This window comes from Rosa rugosa, chromosome 5 (assembly GCF_958449725.1).
Source record: "Rosa rugosa chromosome 5, drRosRugo1.1, whole genome shotgun sequence".
Classification (NCBI taxonomy): domain Eukaryota; kingdom Viridiplantae; phylum Streptophyta; class Magnoliopsida; order Rosales; family Rosaceae; genus Rosa; species Rosa rugosa.
Window position 1 is genome coordinate 48,576,905 of NC_084824.1, and position 21,481 is coordinate 48,598,385.

At 40.0% G+C, this 21,481-nt stretch overlaps 2 protein-coding genes across 2 annotated transcripts; one reads left to right on the top strand and one right to left on the bottom strand.

Moving 5' to 3' along the window:
* Positions 1-318: 318 nt before the first annotated feature.
* Positions 319-5,186, top strand: LOC133712026 (protein unc-13 homolog). Its single transcript, XM_062138107.1, has 5 exons — positions 319-1,375; positions 1,828-2,712; positions 2,994-3,440; positions 3,528-3,714; positions 3,865-5,186. The coding sequence occupies exons 1-5, from the start codon at positions 803-805 to the stop codon at positions 4,836-4,838; spliced, it is 3,066 nt and encodes a 1,021-aa protein (XP_061994091.1). The 5' UTR covers positions 319-802; the 3' UTR covers positions 4,839-5,186.
* A 5,164-nt stretch (positions 5,187-10,350) lies between these two features.
* On the bottom strand, positions 10,351-16,500 carry LOC133711999 (protein NRT1/ PTR FAMILY 5.2-like). Its single transcript, XM_062138074.1, has 4 exons — positions 16,231-16,500; positions 14,402-14,619; positions 12,026-12,591; positions 10,351-11,536 (listed from the first exon to the last, which is right to left on the bottom strand). Exons 1-4 carry the CDS (start codon positions 16,352-16,354, stop codon positions 10,651-10,653), a joined length of 1,794 nt encoding a protein of 597 aa, XP_061994058.1. The 5' UTR covers positions 16,355-16,500; the 3' UTR covers positions 10,351-10,650.
* Between the last annotated feature and the right edge of the window lie 4,981 nt (positions 16,501-21,481).

A 21,481-nucleotide genomic window follows, 5' to 3' on the forward strand; every position in this document is an offset into this window, starting at 1 on the left:
AACTATTTTGCTAATAAAACATATATTATTATTTTGTCTTTTTAGCTAATTTATTGTAAATGATAGAAAAAACAGATGTTAAACCCGCAATGTGGAACATGTGGTATCTATATCCGGTATATAGAATAGTTTTTTTCCTCAATTTGGATGCTTAAGATCTAGAGGAATCCAACTAAATCCGAATCTACGTACAACTCAAATAGTCACTTGATTTAGTTTTAATGTTTTTCTGGCAGGCAGTTGTGTAGTAGCCAACTAGCTTAGAAGCTAGCATTTCAATCCTGATTTGGGTATTGCTGACCGAATCTGTTTCATTCTTCGTTATTCTGAGCCAACCTCAAATCAGAAATGACAAGATGCATAGCTAGCTTTCCAAAGCTGTTTCTGTTTGTTAGTTGGCTGTACTAGTCCTGTGCTGATTCGTCCCCGCACAAACCGCACAGATCAAATTTGTTGCGGAAACATGAAAGATAACAAAAATCAGAAGCTTTTTCAGAACGAAATACTCGGAGGCAACTTTGCTATCTATGTCCCTTTCCTTCTCGTTTTGTTCGCACAGCCCCATCGATCCAACACCATCTATTCGTTTGTGCACTTCTCTCTCCCTCCCCCAAACAAAAAATTGCTGTCACAAACCATAACCAGTAATCATATCTGTCGATATTCTCCTCTTCTTTTAAGAGAAATGCACGCTTTGTCTCTACCGCCGGATATCTGACGCCGACCGCTATTCAGACTGATCTATCTGTCTATCCCAAACCCTGGCCCCTCCGCCTACTCCTCCTCCTCCATCTTCCCCGCCATGGGCCACCATGCTCGCCGTGACTCTCTCTGCGGCTCCCTACTAGCTCCTAGGCCCGACTACCACGACTCCGACCCCGACCTCGTCTGGCCCTTCGGCAAGCTCGATGGCATAGACCGTGACGATATCCGCGAGACTGCCTACGAGATCTTCTTCACCGCCTGCCGTTCTTCCCCGGGTTTCGGGGGCCGAAACGCCCTCGTGTTTTATTCCAACCACGAGAATGGTAGCGGGGAAGGCGGTGGGTCTGGGGCGGGGCCGAAGCCAAGCGGGGTGGTCACCACCCCGATCAGCCGGATAAAGAGGGCACTTGGGCTTAAGATGCTCAAGCGCTCTCCGTCGAGGAGGATGAGTAGTGGTGGACGTTCAAGCCCGTCGTCTCCGAACGGGGCTTCAACTATGGAAAGGTCTCCTTCAACTATGGAAAGGGGTTCAGGAATGTCGTTCACAGCGCCGCCATCGAGGCCGAGACGGCCAATGACCTCGGCGGAGATCATGAGGCAGCAGATGAGAGTCACCGAGCAGAGCGACGGCCGCCTTAGGAAAACCCTGATGAGAACCCTCGTAGGCCAAGTACGTATATCTTAATTATATGCATCCATTACTCATTCTAACACAATAACGTGCACGACAATTGAAGAACTTGCCCAGTGGCAAACGCCCAGGCCTGCATGAAGCTCATTTTAGTTTGTATAATATGCAATTCCTTCATCACTTGCTACATTCTTGGATAAAACATGCAATTTTTCGCAATGTCATGTGTATCAAAATGGCAAAATGAGAACAATCGTCACAGTCTATTGATTTGTCCAAACTGTTAGTCAGGGCAACATTGATGCCGGACTTTTAACCCTTTTAACACATTTTTGTATAAAGCTTAAGATTTAGTGATTCTCGATAATGACCATCTCTTTCAGAGGTAAAGGTATAACTATAATCGGTAAGTGTGGTACAAATATGTTAAGAAAGAAAATGTGATGCATGTTGGAATACTAACTGTGCATGATTTATGATAATATGAACAGATGGGTAGGAGAGCAGAGACGATAATCCTCCCACTGGAGCTTCTCCGCCACCTAAAACCCTCCGAATTCAACGACTCCCACGAATACCACCACTGGCAAAAGCGGCAGCTCAAAATCCTCGAAGCCGGTCTCCTCCACTACCCCTCAATCCCACTCGACAGGTCCAACACCTTCGCCATGCGTCTTCGTGAAATCATCAGATCAGTCGACACGAAACCCATCGACACTGGCAAAAACTCCGATACAATGCGAACCCTATGCAACTCAGTAGTCTCATTATCATGGCGGAGCTCCAACGGAACCCCAACCGACGTTTGCCACTGGGCCGATGGCTTCCCCCTCAACATCCACCTCTATGTATCTCTCCTTCAATCTGTCTTCGATATCAGAGACGAGACTTTAGTCCTCGACGAGGTGGACGAGCTTCTCGAGCTGATGAAGAAGACTTGGTCCACTTTGGGGATCACTAGGCCGATTCACAATGTTTGTTTCACGTGGGTTTTGTTCCAGCAGTATGTTTCGACGGCGCAGATTGAGCCGGACTTGTTGTGTGCAGCGCACGCAATGTTGGCGGAGGTGGCCAACAATGCCAAGAGGCCTGACCGTGAGGCTATATATGTTAAGATCTTGTCGGCGGTGTTGAGCTCCATGCAGGCGTGGGCGGAGAAGAAACTGCTTCGGTATCATGAGTATTTTCAGAGAGGGACAGTTGGACAGATTGAAAACCTTCTTCCTCTAGCCTTGTCATCATCCAAGATTTTGGGTGAAGATGTTTCCATCACAGATGGGACAGGGGATGGGAAAGGTGATACTACGTTGGTGGATAACTCCGGTGATCGTGTTGATTACTACATTCGATCTTCCATGAAACAAGCTTTCGCAAAGGTATGGCATATGGCTTATGACTCCTTAATCTTCTCTTGCTTGATATATGCTATGTTTTGTTGTCATACTGTCGGTTAAGTTCATTTCTTCATTAACTATGTCGCAATATAACATGTCATACTGGAAAGACAATATAAATTCCTATTTATGATTCTTTAATGTTCTGCTGCTAGTTATCTAGTTGGTTATGTTGTTACACTTAAATAACGTGACCTTATTTGATGTAAAGTTGTGGTTATAATTTGATTCTCATATTTTTTGCTTTTGTTTGTTGCAATTAGATCATAGAAGCTGGGAATGTCACCGAGGTGAAAGAGGAGGCAGTGACTGAAGCTTTACTTCAATTGGCCAAAGACACAGAAGATTTAGCCTGTAAAGAGAGGGAGAGCTTCAGTCCCATACTAAAGAGATGGCACACAACAGCGGCGGGGATTGCAGCCGTGACGCTGCACAACTGTTATGGAGCTGTGTTGAAGCAATACTTGAATGGAGTGTCCACACTTACAGCAGACACAGTTGAGATACTGCAGAGGGCAGGAAAGCTAGAGAAGGTTCTGCTCCAAATGGTGGTGGAGGACTCTGCTGAATGCGAAGATGGGGGGAAAGCGATTGTGAGAGAGATGGTTCCATATGAAGTTGATAGCATCATAGTGAACCTTTTGAAAAGATGGATTTATGAGAGAATGAAGAGAGGGAAAGAGTGTGTCAACAGAGCAAAAGAGAGCGAGGTGAGTCTCTACAAGGTTTATGTATATCATGTTAAAATTCATTTGAGTTAGAGCTTAAATAGTAAATGTACGTACATTGTTTTGCAGACATGGAATCCAAAGTCTAAATCAGAGCCATATGCACAATCAGCTGAGGAGCTAATGAAATTGGCAAAGGAAATTGTGGACGAGTTCTTTGAAATCCCAATTGGAATTACAGAAGATTTAGTTCAAGATCTTGCTGATGGTATGGAACATCTCTTCAAGGAGTACACCGCATTTGTTGCTTCTTGCGGTAAGAGCCACTCTCTCACTCTAGGAACCCTTCATTTGTCAATTGTCATTAATAAACATATTCTCATGAAGATAATGAGAAACATGGTCATGGTTAGCAGTTTAAGATTCTGGCAAGCTTTTCTTGTTAATTGAAGCATTTCTTTCTCAGGTTCCAAACAGAGTTATATTCCTACACTTCCTCCTTTGACAAGATGCAACCGAGACTCAAAGATCCTCAAGCTGTGGAAAAAGGCTAGCCCTTGTAGTATTGGAGCTGATGATTTCCACCCAAATGGAACAAATGAAGGTCACCATCCCCGACCTTCAACAAGCCGAGGAACACAACGCCTATATATTCGCCTCAACACCTTGCACTATCTTCTCTCCCACCTTCATTCTCTTGACAAAAACCTTTCTCTCTCCCCTCGAATCATTCCTTCAACACCACGCAGCCGCTATGCCAACAACCGGAGGGCCAACAATTCCTCATACTTCGAAATCACCCATGCATCAATCCAAGCAGCATGCCAACATGTCTCAGAAGTAGCTGCTTATCGCTTAATCTTCCTCGACTCCAACTCTGTCTTCTATGAAAGTCTCTATGTTGGTGATGTAGCCAATGCAAGAATTAGACCTGCATTGCGAATTCTCAAGCAGAATCTTACTCTTCTGGGTGCAATTCTCACTGATAGAGCACAGGCATTGGCAATAAGAGAAGTAATGAGGACATCTTTTGAGGCATTCCTTATGGTTTTGGTTGCTGGGGGAAGCTCCCGGGTGTTTTATCGGAGTGATCATGAGATGATTGAGGAGGATTTTGATAGCCTAAAACGCGTATTTTGCTCTCATGGAGAAGGATTAATAGCCAAGGATGTGGTGGAACATGAGGCGGAGACAGCGGAAGGGGTGATTGATTTGATGGGCCAGTGCACTGAACAACTTATGGAAGATTTCAGCATTGTGACTTGTGAAACAAGTGGGATAGGAGTTGTTGGTTCGGGGCAAAGGCTGCCGATGCCTCCAACAACAGGAAGGTGGAATAGATCAGATCCAAATACTATATTGAGGGTCTTGTGCCACAGGAATGACAAAGCAGCAAACCAATTCTTAAAGAGAACATTCCAGTTAGCAAAGAGAAGATGATGACATGATGTAAATGATTTTTCCGTGTACATTCAAAACCAGTGTATTCTAGCTGTGGTGCATTATAGTACTAACTTCCGGCATTGTAATTACAACAGAGAAATTGAGGGAAGCGTGAGGGCATGTTGATGTATGAAATTTCACTGCAGCATTATGCTAAACCAAGATGTAGCCGGGAATGGAGATAGAGATGATTGTACGAGTTTGTTGCCTTTGTTGTAGGCACTGTTGAACCTCATGCAGAGTTGGGACAAAAGTTGTATTCTATCATAGTGGTGAGCGCAAATGGAATTTGTGAAGTTCAATTTTCCTTTATTAAGAGAAAAATGATGTGTATGTGTGTGTAAATGAGTTCTCGCAACCAAAAACAAAACTGCAGTTATTACTGTTGAAATTTGAATGTTGGTGTTTTTTGTATATATGTTTTCTTACCAAACATGTACACGACTATATATAGTGGCTGAAAACCACAAACTAAAGACAACAACTCCTTAAAACAAGGAATCCCTAAACTAGGGAAAAGGTAAACAACACAACTCCTTAAAACAAGGAATCCCTAAACTAGGGAAAAGTATGGGCATAATCCATAATTCAGCAGCTTCTAATACTCCCCCTCAAGCTGGATCAAGGGAGTTCCTTGAGCCAAGCTTGGAAAGCAGACGTTCAAACTGAGCGGAAGCAAGAATCTTGGTAAAAATATCTGCTAGTTGATCACATGATCGTGTGTACACTGTTTCAATAAGTTTAGACTGAACCTGATCTCGAACAAAGTGACAATCAACTTCAATATGTTTGGTGCGCTCATGGAAGACTGGATTGGCTGCGATATGCATGGCAGCCTGGTTGTCACAATGTAGAGATATAGGCGCAGTGCACACAATGCCCAAGTCACCCAACAATGTCTTTAACCATATGAGTTCACAAGCTGTGGATGCCATTGCACGATACTCAGCTTCGGCACTAGAACGAGCAACCACAGTTTGTTTCTTACTTTTCCAAGTAACGAGGTTGCCTCCAATGAAAGTACAATACCCAGTTGTGGACTTTCGATCAATGGCATTTCCTGCCCAGTCAGAGTCTGAGTAGCCCACAAGGTTGAAGTGGCCATTGTTCTTCATAACAATTCCTCGATCAACTGTGCCCTTTAAGTAGCGAAGAATCCTCTTGACAATCTGTAGATGATGAGTGGTAGGAGAGTGCATGAATTGACTGACCAAACTCACAGCATAAGTGAGGTCTGGTCTTGTAATGGTGAGATAAATGAGCTTACCCACAAGGCGTTGATAAACACAAATATTTGAGAGAGGTTCTCCGTCAACATCTATTTTAAGTCTACTATTAAGAGGAGTGCGAGCAGGCTTACTATCCTTCATTCCTGCCTCATCAAGAAGATCAACAACATATTTGCGTTGATTTAAGAACATACCATTTGAGGAGTGATCCATTTCAATTCCAAGAAAGTACTTCAATGGTCCAAGATCTTTGATGGCAAAGGCATTGTGCAAGGCTGACTTGAGAGACTTAATCTCATCCATATTGTCTCCAGTGATGATTAAATCATCCACATACACTAGAACAACCAACTTCCCAGCCTTGCCATTTCGAACAAACAGGGAGGAGTCTGCATGACTTCGCTTGAAGCTTGAGGCAAAAAGAACCGAACTCAGTTTGGAATACCAAGCACGTGGGGATTGTTTCAAACCATACAAGGCCTTGTGAAGTTTGCACACCATTCCAGCTTCACTTTCACGTGGATGTCCAGGAGGTAATCTCATATACACATCTTCTTCTAAATCCCCATGCAAAAAGGCATTCTTGACGTCCATTTGGTATAGAGACCAGCCACAATTCACAGCAACAGATAACAAAACTCGTACTGTGTTCATTTTAGCAACCGGAGCAAAAGTCTCCTTATAATCAACACCAAAGGTTTGAGTGAAGCCACGAGCTACTAACCTTGCCTTATGTCGCTCAATTGAACCATCAGAGTGGAACTTGATTTTGTAAATCCATCTTGCCCCTACAATTTTCTGCCCTTTGGGAAGCTTGACTATACTCCAGGTTCTATTGTCATCAAGAGCTTTGAGTTCATCATGCATAGCTTTCTTCCAAACTGATGATTGATTTGCTTCTTCAAAGTTCCTTGGTTCGGTTTCTTTGGAAATCTTGATGAGGAATGCATTGTGAGGAGAGGAGGTACTGGTGGAGTGAGCAATTTGAGCAAGAGGATAACGTGGTGTGTAAGTCTCATATTCCTGAAGTCTTGTTGGTTGATGTCTCACCCTTGGTGGGTTTCTTCGAGGTTGAGACGTGTTTGGTGCCATCTCTTGTTGATGATCTTGAGTGTCAGAGTCTGCATGTACCTCTTCAGTATCCACAAATTGTTGAACTGGTTGTTGTGAACTAGGAGTGTCTACTGCAACTTCAGCAGGAATTGGTATGGGAAACAACTCACAAATATGCTCCCCCTGAGGTTCATTATCAGATAACTGAAAGAAAGAGTCAGACTCATCAAAACGAACATCCCTTGAAACAAATATTTTTCTGGTCTTTGAATTGTAACACTTGTAGCCCTTTTGGGTAGATGCGTACCCTAGGAACACACATTTGACAGCTCTGGGATCAAACTTATCCCGATGATTTGATTGAATATGTACAAAACACGTACAACCAAATACTCGAAGGTGTGCTATGTCAACTTTTCGACCTTTTAGAACTTCAAATGGAGATTTGAAATTTAACACACTGCTAGGCAATCTGTTTATAATGTAAGCTACAGTTTGAATTCCTTGAGACCAGAATTTTTTTGGAACATTTGTTTGAAGCATTATGGCCCTAGCCTTCTCAAGTAAATCTCTATTTTTGCGTTCTGCAATGCCATTTTGTTGTGGTGTTCCAACACAACTAGTTTGATGAATAATCCCTTGAGCACTGAGATAATCAGTCATGCTTTTGGATGTGTATTCAGTGCCATTGTCTGACCTTAGAATGCAAATTTTGGAGGAAAAATGATTTGTGACAAGGTTATGAAAATCTTGGAAACACTTGAAGACTTCACTCTTGAATTTCAAAAGATACACAAAAGTGGTTCGAGTGAAATCATCAATAAAGGTGACATAAAACCTATAGCCATCAAATGATTCTAGGGATGCTGGTCCCCATACGTCAGAATGTACAATCTCAAAAGGCTGAGTTACTCTAGATTGAGAGATTTGAAAAGGCAATCTAGTAAACTTTGACATATGACATGTCTCACATTCATGGGAGACTTTACAAAAACTAGGGAACAACATTGACAAAACATGAAAGGATGGATGAGCTAGGCGTTTATGCCACAATTTTTGTTGTGTTGCAGATTTGGACTCTGTTAGAAAACACTTTGAAAAACTTGATGAAGTTGATATGTAGTACAAGCCATTTAGAAAGAACCCTTCACCAATCTTCTTCTTGGACACTCGATCCTGAAACACAACATTGTAAGGAGAGAAAATAGCTAGACAATCCAACAAGTTTGTTAACCTTCCTACAGATAGGAGTTGGAATGGAAAAGAGGGTACAAATAATGCAAATGACTCAACGCTATCTGAAAAAAGCTTTAATTTTCCTTTTCCTAAGATGGGAACATTGTTACCATTTGCAATTGAGACATGTGAAGATTTTGACAAGGTTTCAAAATCATGTAATATGGAATAATTATTTGTCATGTGATCAGAGGCACCTGAATCCACTATCCAAAAATCATGATTCTTACTGACATCCAAAGCAGTGGAAATGGCACAAATAATACCTGGTATATCCTTTGAAGAAGCCATATTTGATTTTGCCAGAAAACCAGCAAACTTTCCAAGCATAGCAGTTGTGCTTCCATTTTCATTGCTGTCTAAACTGCCTTGCTTCTTTTGAAGATATGTAGCAAACTCATTTATGAGAGTTATTGGATTGGACGTGAAGTTCATAATATCTTCAGAAGTGTTGCTGAAGTTTGCCTTTGAATTAGAGATGTAAGAGGTTCTCTGAATGCTGCCTCTTTGATTCTTCTGTTCCTCATTGAACTTAGGTTTCAGTTCTGGATGCAATATCCAACATCTCTCTCTTGTGTGGCCTATACCAGTTCGTCCAATGCGTTCACAATGTGTGCACTTCAGATCTGGCCTCTTGCCCTTGTATGTTCTGTCGCTTATGACACTTTTGTTTACAGCAAATGCTCTAGCTTCTGACCCTCCAGCACTAGTGTCTACATTCATCACCTTTTTACGCACTTCTTCACGTTGAATGGAGTTGCATACTGTTGTGAATGAAGGAAGCTCAGGGCTCATCAAAAGATGGCTTTTGAGATCTTCATATTCAGATCCCAGACTTGCAAGCAGTTGGAACACTTTATCTTCTTCAGCTCTTTTCCGCAATATGGTGGCATCAGTGGTGTGAGGTCTATACATATCAAGTTCATTCCACTTGGCTTTTAAGTTCCCAAGATGTTGAACAAATGAGAGATTACCTTGTTGAATCCCTGCAAGATCCTTTTTGAGTTGGAACACTCTTGCTGCATTGTTTAGGTTGCCATACATATCTTTGACAGCAACCCAAAGATGTCGAGATGATTCTGAATAGCTGAAGATTTCAGCAAGTTTTGGCTCCATTGAATTAAGAAGCCATGACATAACCAGTTGGTCTTTGGATAACCAACTTTCGTATTCAGCTGATGAGGCATCTGGGATGTTGTTTTTGTCGCTGATGAAACTGAGCTTTGATCTTCCACCAAGAGCTAGAGTGATGGCTCTTGACCAAGGAAGGTAGTTGAACTCATTTAGAAGCATTGAGCACAGACGCTGATTTGGATTCCCATCTGGGCTTTCTGTCTTTGCAACGAGAGAACCTTCTCCTTCTGTCATCTTAATGAGAATGATAAAGGAACACGAGAATCTTGAAAGAACAATACAGATGCAGGTCCTATGAGAATTTCTGCTCTGATACCATGTTGAAATTTGAATGTTGGTGTTTTTTGTATATATGTTTTCTTACCAAACATGTACACGACTATATATAGTGGCTGAAAACCACAAACTAAAGACAACAACTCCTTAAAACAAGGAATCCCTAAACTAGGGAAAAGGTAAACAACACAACTCCTTAAAACAAGGAATCCCTAAACTAGGGAAAAGTATGGGCATAATCCATAATTCAGCAGCTTCTAATAATTACAGTTATTCTGAAAATGATAAAAGTTTCAAGAGTTGTTGCTGTGCCCTATCGTTATACTTCTTACGCTATTTCTGGTCTCGATTTGGCATTTTTAATACAAACTTCTGTATAAGTGTAGTAAAAGGGATCAATTTGGATGAGAATTACATTATGGTTTATGATACACCTTTTATTAAGCAATAAAACATACTCCACTTGAACAGAAAGTACTGTTTAAGGAAAATAGATTGCAAGGAGATTGTAGAGTGAATTGGCCGGTGTGTCTTTTATTGATAATAGGAGCCCTATATATAAGGAGTACAAATACATAATCTTTGAGTATAAGGAATCTTATTCTATTTAGAACTAGGAATCTAGAACAATCTCTCCTATTACAACAATAGAAAGTAATCCTAATTATTTGGTATGGCACACATAAACTGAATATCCTTCAACGAGTACAATATATTCTAACATTTGTGATTAACGAGTAAATTTGTAATGAATACTATCAAGCATTCACAATAATTTTTTTGCGTTTGTCTACTGAGTTGAGGTAAAACATATCAAGCATACACTCCTAAAGCAAAAGCAAGCAGCTTCCATTTCTATCACACGAGTCACTTACTTGAGACTATGACTTGGACTGATCTTCTTGATTTGGTAGCCTGTACATTGTTGCCTCCTTCAATTCTTCGGTGAGAACTTTAATTGAATCCGAAATTTCAGCCTTGTACACATACATCTTAGTCATAAACAAGAAGAAAATGAAGTTTAAAAAGTTGAGTATGGCAAAAAAGGCATAATAATAGTCAAGATGAGAAGCATTCAAGTTGTTGAGTATCCATCCTTTGTGTCCATGCTCTTTGGTGATGTGAGAAACTGTCGAAAGAAGGAAACTACTGAGAAAGTTTCCTATTCCCAAAGTGGTCATGGAATAAGAAGTCCCAAGACTCTTCATGCTTTCAGGTGCTTGATCATAGAAAAACTCAATCTTTGCAACCTCTAGAAATGCATCAGCTGTTCCCATAAGCACAAATTGAGGAAGCAAAACCAATATGGTAAGAGGAACCTGTCCTCCACTTTCAACTACTCCATGTTCCTTGGCAATATTAAGTCGATACCTCTCAGTTAGAGATGCAATTACCATAATGAAAATGTGGAGAATCATTCCAATTCCCATTCTTTGAAGGAGAGTGATTCCTCTAGGATTCTTTGTCAACTTTCTCATGAACTTGACAAAGAACCGATCATAGAGCACGACATTGATTAGCATCGATAGGGTTACAAATGCAGCTAAACTTGCAGGGGGGATCTTGAAGTTTCCAACTCTTCGGTTGAGCGTGGTGCCTTGTTTGACAAATAGGGTATTGATTTGTGCAACCATAATGCTCGGAACGAATGTTGCAAGCAAGATTGGGATCATTCTCAACATTTGCTTCGTCTCCTCTACTTGAGTTACTGAGCACAGCCTCCATGGACTAGTTGAGGCTGTTTTCACAGCAGCTTTGTTGAGGAACCTGCATGAATGCACACATTAAGTCTTGACAGAATAGCTTCCCATGTAAAAGGTAAAGTTTCATCATAGATTATGCTAGAAAATAAGATGGATAAAGGTTTTTATAATGCACTGAAATATATGTAAGCTAATGAACAAGAAAATGTTAAAAAAAAAAAAAAAAAAACACAATGAGCTAAGGTACGCGCATATATAAGGTTTGTATCTGGTGGTTGAGCTAATTTGGCTAGCTGCACAACCATTTTACTTATTAATGTAAATTCAAACTAAAACCTAAACCCTTAACGTCCAAGTTTCAGAATACCCTTTAGATGCTAGCTAAATCACATTATTTGATAGGTAAGATCTTGCTTAAATGTGGTAATTAATCTGAGATTATGACAAAATAATATATATATATATGACATATATCAACATGCGGATATTTTGAATATAGTGGTTTTTGAATAAATTGAAAGTAATTTCTTAAAGTAAAGGCATATATACAAACCTTATGCTTGGTGTAGAATCAATCCTGAATTTTCCTTTGGTTGCATAGTCATCCAAGTGAAGCTCATGGAGTTCCTTAGGGTCACTAGGAAGAGTCACCTTCCATTTCCTTACTGCAGCCACTATGACTTTAGCCATTCTTGTAAATGGACTCCCAGAAGGCACCTTGTGTCTATAAAAGGGTGTGCCAGCCAAGAAGATCACGATAGATATGAGAAGCCCAAGAGTTGGAAGCGCATATCCCAAGGTCCAGCCCACATTGTCTTGAATGTAGACAAGGATTGTGTTGGCAAAGAGTGTGCCAAAGAAGATGCTGAACATCCACCAGTTGAAGAACGAAAGCTTGTGAGCCTTTTCCTTAGGATCAAAGTCATCAAATTGGTCTGCTCCAATGGTTGAGATATTAGGTTTTGTCCCTCCTGTTCCAATAGCCAGAGTGTAGAGTGAACCATAGAACACAGCTAACTGTAATGTGGAGGCCTTCTTGCAGTTTTCGACATTCGCGTCAAGGCATTTTGGAGGTTTCAAAGCAGGAAGTGACACTGCTAGGGTAAGTACAGACATTCCCTGCAAAATGAAATTAGTTAGATTCTTTTCATTTATCGTTTACAGTTTACTAGAGCCTAGCCATAAGGTGACTTGTAACATATCGTATCGGAAATTTAGAGCCTCGCAGAACAATATAGTAATATTTTGGAGCATGAACTTCTTCATCTATTATCCAATAAGTTTGAAGTAGATGTTCGATTAACCTTTTACGTAATATCAAAATAAACAATCAAATCTAAAAAATTCATAAGCTATATAATACTTACGAAACATAGTATTCGTGTCAAGCAAGTGAAATGTCATTATCAACATAAGGGGGAAAAACTACCTTTTAATTTATTAGGGTTAAATGTGAATCTATTATGTTCTACAAGTCTCTCTTTCATATTTGGTCCATGAACACTACTCTCGGCACATTACGCATGCTTTGGTTGAAATTTGAAAGCTAGAGTCACCTTCTACGAACAACAATATCGAAAACACTAATGTGTGATAGGTTTTGTCACATTGCTAAAATAAGGAAAGCTGGGGAAATATGAAAACCACAACCAAGGTCGACTAGCTAGTTGTAATGCTTATCCGAATACAGCTAGCTATAGTTGACTAGTTAATATTGTGGTTCAAAGTTCAAGCAACATATATTGTTGTAAATTTCCTTGTGAGATTGACATAATTGGTTTTTGTTATATATATAGTCTTCTAGATGCTGGATAGCTTTCGATGCAGTCAAAGACACACACCTTCATTCTCATTGACTATTGAAAACCAATCAAGCAATAAAATTATTTCCCTGAATTTGGCATTTTCTTCTTACATTTATATAACAATAGAAACCTCAATATAAAACCTAAGGATGATCGATAATAATAGGATCACGTTTACCATATATGTTATGTTTTGGATTAATTTCTCGATTCTTATATTTGATAAACATTAGTAATCTACGTGACTCATTATTAAGAAACATTATACTAATATTTTTCTCAACTTAAAAACATCTTTATAATTATGTGTGAGGTTTATAAGTTTGTTCAATGTAATTAGTGATAAACTGTTCATTTATAATTCGTATTTTTATTTGATTACTTTTCAGATGTGCAATTTTTCCTTTTTTGGTTTCTCAACTCTATACAGGACCACATACAAAATTTCCACATGCGATGTTATGTTCACTTGGGGAGTTGACTAAGATAACGTAAAATAAATACAGCTATGTACGTAAGACTAAAAATGAGGGAGACTGGTCCAATTGACAAAGACGCCTTCCTACAACTTGTGTTGAATGCCATGCCAACTAGATTTGGAGTCAAGTTTTCATACAAGAAGCGATATGATTAGTTTGAAGTTTCAATATGAGATGCATGTACATGACTTGACTAGTTTAGAAGCTTCTGCACTTTATTGATTAAGTAGATCGAAACGACATTGTTTAATTAAAATTCCTGGTTACATTCAATCTAATGGTTGTTAGTCTGTCGATGAATCATTACAGTCTCACGCGTATGAAGAAATGTTATTTATAACTAATTTATTGCTAAATAAAATTTTAGAAACTTCGACTCATGTTGTCCGATTATTAAACCACGTTATTTATGACTAATTTGTTGCTAGATAAAACCTTAGAACTCTATTGGTACGGTATAGATATGCAATCAAAATTCAGATAAACTATGATTAAAAGAGAATCTTATCCTTCTCTAGCTATGTGAATATACAATATACCATACTAAACAAATAGATACTAGAATCATGGTGGATATGTATGAGACGGTGGTTTGACTTGATAGATAGAACTAGAAATGCATGTGGTTTGCACAACACGACGTACCGATAGATAGATGATACAGGCAATGAGGAATGTCCAGTAACGACCCAGATGAGCATCAGCAATATATGCACCCAAAATAGGAGTAATCCAAATGGTGCCAACCCAGTTGGTGACATTATTAGCAGAGGCGACTGTGCCTTGGTGAAGCTTCTTCGTCAAGTACAGGATCAAATTCGACGATATGCCGTAGTAGGCCATTCGTTCAAACACCTCATAAACTGCATATTCGATCAAGAAGCTTAATTATAGAGACCACTGAATCCCAACTGATTCTGAAGCTGATCTTGTATATGGGCAAGACATGTGAACAGCTAGAAGATCTATGATAGTGATCCATAGCCAAAAGAGACAAGATAAATATCTAAATCAGTGGATATATAATATCTGTTGGATTCCCTGGCCAAGATTTTGTGTTTCGTGTTAAATAAGTGTCGTAGGGGTGCCCCTGGAAGGACCAAAACAACAAAAAATGGTGCAATACTAGAAAATCTGTTCCGTGTAGCCTACATATTAAAAGATTACATATTAGAAAATCGTATTTTGTATATTGGATTACAGGCAATGCCTTCAGGATTTATGATGGCAATATATTTAGAATATAAGATTACTCGAGATTGGTTTAAGATTTAATTATTAGATTTTTAGTGATAAATACCATGTAAGTAGTAACACTACTTGTCAGATGATCAAGTAGATGGAAAAAAAAAAAGACCAATTAGGCCTCGAACGACAACTCAACATGAATTCCGCATAGTAATCACATATATATATTGGATTATGGGGCAATGCCTTCAGCATTTATGATGGCAAATATTTTTAGAATATAAAATTACTCGAGATTGGTTTAATATTTAATTACCGTGTAGGTAGTAACGAAGTGGTGTTAGCTCAGTGATTAGAGCACCCACTACTTATGTACGAAGTAATGGGTTCGAGTCACCATGGGAGCAATAGTGAAACTCTTTGATCTTCTTTTTAAAAAAAAAGAAAGAAAAAAAGTAACACTACTTGTAATGGGTTCGAGTCACCATGGGAGCAATAGTGAAACTCTTTGATCTTCTTTTTTAAAAAAAATAACACTACTTGTAAGATGATCAAGTGGATGAAAAAAAAACATACAAATTACGCATCAAACAACAACTCAACAGTCAACATGAATACCGTATAGTATTCACATGTATATGGTGTATCCCACATACATAATAATTATGTATGTGTGATCTGAAAGTGAATGGTAGGTGGTTGCTTCGTTTGTGCATATGAGAGAGAGTGAATGAATGATGGGGGTTATGATGAGTAGGTGCAAATGCAAATACTGTTATCCATCTACGTTTGGTTATGTTATGAGAAATAAATAGTGAATTAAATTGTGCAAAATGAAATAATGAGACTATGAGAGATTGTTCATAGCTTCGTACATGCAAGACGGTAAGATGTAGGTGTAGGTTGGGTAGTGGGTACACCTTCATCCATGAATACATCAGTCAACCAATAATGAATTATGAACAATAATATCCTATGCATGAATTTCATATTAATTTCCAGGGAACTGTTTACTGGCATTTTCAGGTTAGTGTGAAATGAAATATAGAACAACCAGTGTCGGTATAACACTGTAACTTGTCACGATAACGAAGAAGAATTGAAGAAGTTGGTCCAGAAATCAGACTAGGTAGCTTTGGCCAAAAGACGGACTAACTGAACTGCTAAGGCTATAATAGAAGATATTGCTGTAAATTTTGCTCATGACAGAGTTCTCTCAGTCCAAGTTTCATGGAGAGAGAGAGAGAGAGAGAGAGAGAGAGAGAGAGAGAGAGAGAGAGAGTTACCAACAACAAAGGCGCAAGCAGTCCATCCACCTCTCTTGGATCTAAGAACAGGGTTTCCTTTGAGATCGACAGTCCCGTCTTGTGTATACTGATTGGGGTTAACTCCTTGTTCAACGGCGGCCATGGCTGCTGCCTAGAGTTTTGCCCTTCGCAGCAACCAAGCTAGCTGTTTTGTTATGAAAGTAGAGCTAACTCGTCCTTACACTCTCCATAGCTGAAGCACTTTTATAGACGTCGAGAACTCCATGCGAACACTCCCGCACGTGCCAGCCACTTTCCAATCTTAGCTCCTTTTTTCATTTGTTTTTAGCTTAACCATGTCACAAGCTTAAAAACAAAAAGAAAATAAATTGGTTTCTCTATAATTAAGGATTAAGCACTCTAATAAAAAAGAGAAGAGACAAAAAAGATTCTTGTAATATTGCAACAACTGGTCCAAGAGTCTTCGCCAAAAGTCCAGAACAAGTGGTGTTGGGACTTGGGACCTTCTGGAGGATGATTGTTCTTTAGCTCAGGAGCCGAAGGATTAAGATGTAGAAGTGGTAGCTCCTGGTGGTGGTTCATACTCTTTGGACCTTTTGTAAATGTCGATGGGTGGTTCATATCCTATGCTTGGACTCTTCTATCAGTCACGTTCAAGCGTCAAACAACAAGCTAGCAGGAACCTGGTGGTTCATACTCTTTGGACCTTTGTTAAATGTCGATGGGTGGTTCATATCGCTTGGACTCTTCTATCAGTCACGTTCAAGCGTCAAACAACAAGCTAGCAGGAACCTGGTTCGGTAACACTAGTATTGATCAATACTAGTGTTTTGAACATCGGCATTTAACTTTTTTCTTCAACTTCCTCTCGTGTGAGTTATGGTCAAGGCGCAGTATTATTATGTAGTTCATGTTATGCAAACAAAAAGTCATACAAATCCTTCCTGGGACTACCAAAAAACCCGAGCGGCGCTCTCGTTCGCCGAGTCTAGACTGATCGCTCGCTGCCTCTCTTGGTCGTCTCATTCGTACCTGTAGCTCTGTAGTGTTGATTGGGTCGAGTGGTACTCATCAATTGAAATTCTCTTTGATACGGATAGCATCGGATATCGTTTCAACGGCAACATCAATGGTGTGGATCTCTGCTGCTTCTGTCTCTGTCTCTACCTGCGCTAAAGGTACAAGCGTGTGTGCCTTGTTCTTTTGGGGCTTACTTGCATCAACATGCATATGTAGAAATTTGAGTTCTCAATGAGGATGTCTTGTCACACTCTCATGTTACTTAGCGGTACATGATGAGCAGTATGATCTCTTTAGCTGGTTGGATTGGTATCTTGTCCTCAAGTGTCAAATTTTGAAATCTAGATCATACTATTCAATAGGTTTATGTATAAGGAGTTGTTTTTATATGTTTACTAGGACGTGGTGTTTTGTTTGTACTACAATTACGTGCAGCCGAGTGGATAGATAGTTAATGAATTTTTCCCATGACACGAAGTTTTTTTTTTTTTTTTTTTTTTTTTTTTTTGGGAAAGCGAGAGAGGGACTAACTCCTCGTCCCCTCTCGAAAGTTTATTAAAGAAAAAAGGAGAGTACAAACTGGCTGGAGGACTAGACCAAAGCCAGCCATGGAACAATACACAATGTTGCTGACCAACAACAATGACCATCTAAAATATTCCATCTCATGCTACAAGAGAAAGAAAGCAAAGGAAACAGCAAAACAAGGACATCAGACCAAACTCCAGAAAAAAGAAAACAAGGATTGAACAAATAATCAACAAGCAAATCTATAGGCCGGCCATGAAACAAAGTCTCGACCAAAGGCAGAAGACAAGAACTGGGGCAACGAATCCCATCTGTGAGTACCTTCATGTGATGCACCATAGTTAGCTAGCACATCTGCCACAACATTCCCTTCCCGAAAGATGTGAGTGACACGTAACTGCAATTGTCTTGCTAAAACCATACCGTTTAGCCACTCAATGCGCAGCCTCCAAGGGACAAGAGATGGGGACGCAAAATATCTGACCACTACCGCTGAGTCCGTCTCAATCCACAAATGGCGCCAATTACGTGACCTAGCCACCCCAATTGCTTCCAGGAAAGCAAGAACCTCAGCATCAAGGGCACTAGGAACTCTTACCCTAGAAGCAAAAGCATGGACAAAAGCACCCTCAGCATCACGAACGATACCACCATAGCCAGCATTGTCCGCATCCCGGAAAGAACCGTCGGTGTTAATCTTGACCCAAGGGGGAATGGGAGGCGTCCAGGTCACTTTTATGAAACGAGGAGCGGTTGCTCTCAAAGATGAAAGTAATAAGATATTAAAAATAGGATAAGTTGAGGTTGGGGGAGAATGGACAAAAGCCATACCTGCTGACTCTTTCAAGGACAATAAGAAAAAGCGCATGAATCTGATGAGGTTGAAAGTGCCACCCTCATGTCTCAACCAATTTCTTTCTGACCAAAAGCACCAAAGAAGATTGCAAAGAGTGATGGTTTGTAACTCAATCAAAAGAGCGGGCTCGAAAATGAGTGACATATCTAATTAGGGTTAGTTATTCTCAACTATCCTTGTTAAGTGTGTGTATGACTCATGTATGACATATGTATGACATATGCCTAATTAGGGTTCTAGTTAATCAATAAAAATTAAAAAATTAAAAAATATATAAAAAAAAACACAACAAAACAAAATTCAATCTTTGGAGTAAAGGTATTGATAACATGTGCTTCAAGAGTATAACTTCAGTGTTGATGTCTACTGGCACTAATGTAATACCCGCAATTTTCCATTTCGTCTCGTGAAATTGTGCGAATTGATTAAAGTGCTTTTGCACGAATATTACCCGAAATAATTCAACTTTTTGAATTATCGAAGTTTCGAAATATTCGTTTTAACAAAAGCTCGAATTGTGCGATTCAAGAAAAATCGACTTTTCTACGTACGGAATTTGGGAAAAACTTCCTTCATAAAAGTTGTAGAGCTCGTCGATATGATCGCGTGCATATGTCGAACGAAATTTTTGGAGTTCGTACGATTATGTTACGAATTTTGGAAATATGAGATTCTTTTTATAATCTCTTTTCCTCGGATTCTCTTTTAGAAATTTCTTTTTCTTCCTTTTCCTTTTCCTTTTCCTTTCCTCCGGGTCTCCTTCCTTCTTTTTCTTTTTCTCTTTTTTTTTCTTCTTTCTCTCTCTCGCTCGACCGAAACCGAAAACAGAGCAAAGGCTCTTCGATCTCTCTCTACCTCCACCGGCCACCAAACGGCGTCGAACCACTTCCTTTTGCTTCGTCTCAGCCTTGCGCAGCTGCCAGAGGCAGCCTTGCACCGTGACACGGCCACCAGCGGCGGCGGGAAGCTCCGCCCGGTTTGAGCTCGTTTTGGAAACAAGCTTGATATCTCAAGCTACCGGTCACCAATCCTCACCAAAATCCATCCACAAGCTCGCCTCAACTTCCTGAAACTCCCAGAAGCAGCCTCACACGGCGGCGTGGCCCGTAGCAGTGGCTGCAAGTCAAACCCAACCAAGAACGAGACCGGAGCTATCGATCAAGATATCTCGAGCTGTAGTGCATCGTTTTGATTGATTCTTTTTCCAGTGGGTTCCCCTTGATGTTATTAACAACTCTCTAGAAGGCATCGAGGCCTGAAATTGAAGCTTTGACGTCGAAATCGAGCCTTGCCGGATTCTGTAAAATTCTGGAATTTTTCCGACCACCGAAGCTTTCGATCGGTATATCTCGAGCTACAGACCATATTTTTCTGTGATTCTTGAACCAGTGAGTTCTTCTTGAGTTTCTTAACAACTCTTCAGAAGGAATCGAAGCCTTAAATTGACGTTTTTACGTCGAATTGGAGCTCGCCGTTTTCTGCAGTTTCTCGCCGGTTTCTGGAAAATTCCGGCCACCTTCATACTGTTCAAGGTAATTTTCGACCCCTTCCGGTCATTTTCAGACTTCGTGCTAGTTATGAAAGTTGTCAAGCATGATGAGAGGAAGAAGAGCAGCCCGGCCCCGACACCATTGGTGGTGGTCGGCGGCGGCTCTGCCACTAACTCCGGCGGCCCTTTCCGGCCACCTCCGGGGATCAAAAATATGGTTTCTGTACATTTTCAGATTCTATATTTCAATACGATCATTTCGATATATTATACGCAATTTTTGGATATCGTATGATTAAGTTATGAATTTTTAAGTTTAGATCGATTTCGATCGTTAGATTTGTGATCTGTGAAGTTAGGACCGTCAGATGGACTTGTAGTTTTGATATGATGATCTTATGACTGTCCCAGTGGCTTTGTGTGGTCATGGGCGAAGATCCGACCGTTGGATCTTCGTATAAATGCAAAACAGTGATTAGGAAGGCGATCCGTGAGGATCCGACCGTTGGATCATCATGTAATTTCAATCCGACCGTTGGATTGTCGTTTGATTATGTTTTTGAGTTATTGGCTAAGTTAAGGTCATGTTTGATTAGGTGATCGACGGTTTGATTTGGCGGACGATTCGTGAAATTGTATTTTGAGCTGTTAAGAAGACGCAGCGGGAATTTAGAGGTGAGTAAACCTCACGTGGTTCATATTACGAACCGAGTACCTTTAATTACTTTATTTTCTGTAGTAATTGTGTGAAAATATTTATGGAATAAATATTTGTTTTAAATCATATGGACTTGATCAACTACGGTCCATAGGTAAGTAAAATGATTTAATTATACAAAATGAATTTCATGATTTTCTTGTGTGAACTATAGTTGGTATTAGTGGTCATTCCTGAGTGGGTGATTACGTATATATATATATATTTACGTGATTATATGTGGAATGGTGTGACATTGAAGAGTGTGGAATTGTGATGATTTATTTATTATGGTTTGAAATTTGACTTATCATATTTATATGTGATGATCATGATTGATGAGTTCTTGTTAATATTCATGATTTACATTGGAGTATGTATAGAGTTGGAGAATGTAGGATTCTGAGGACGAGGTGTCCGAAGTTTGACGGTTATGGATAACCGGAGTGTTTGTGTACTGAGGACGGGGATGTCCAAAGTGCGACGGTTTATTATTAACCGAAGTTGTGTACTGAGGACGGGGATGTCCAAAGTGCGACGGTTTATTATTAACCGAAGTTGTGTACCGAGGACGGGGATGTCCAAAGTGCGACGGTTTATTATTAACCGAAGTATATGGTGCTGAGGATGGGGATGTCCAAAGCGCGACGGTTATAGTGTTAACCGAAGTATTTTTGCC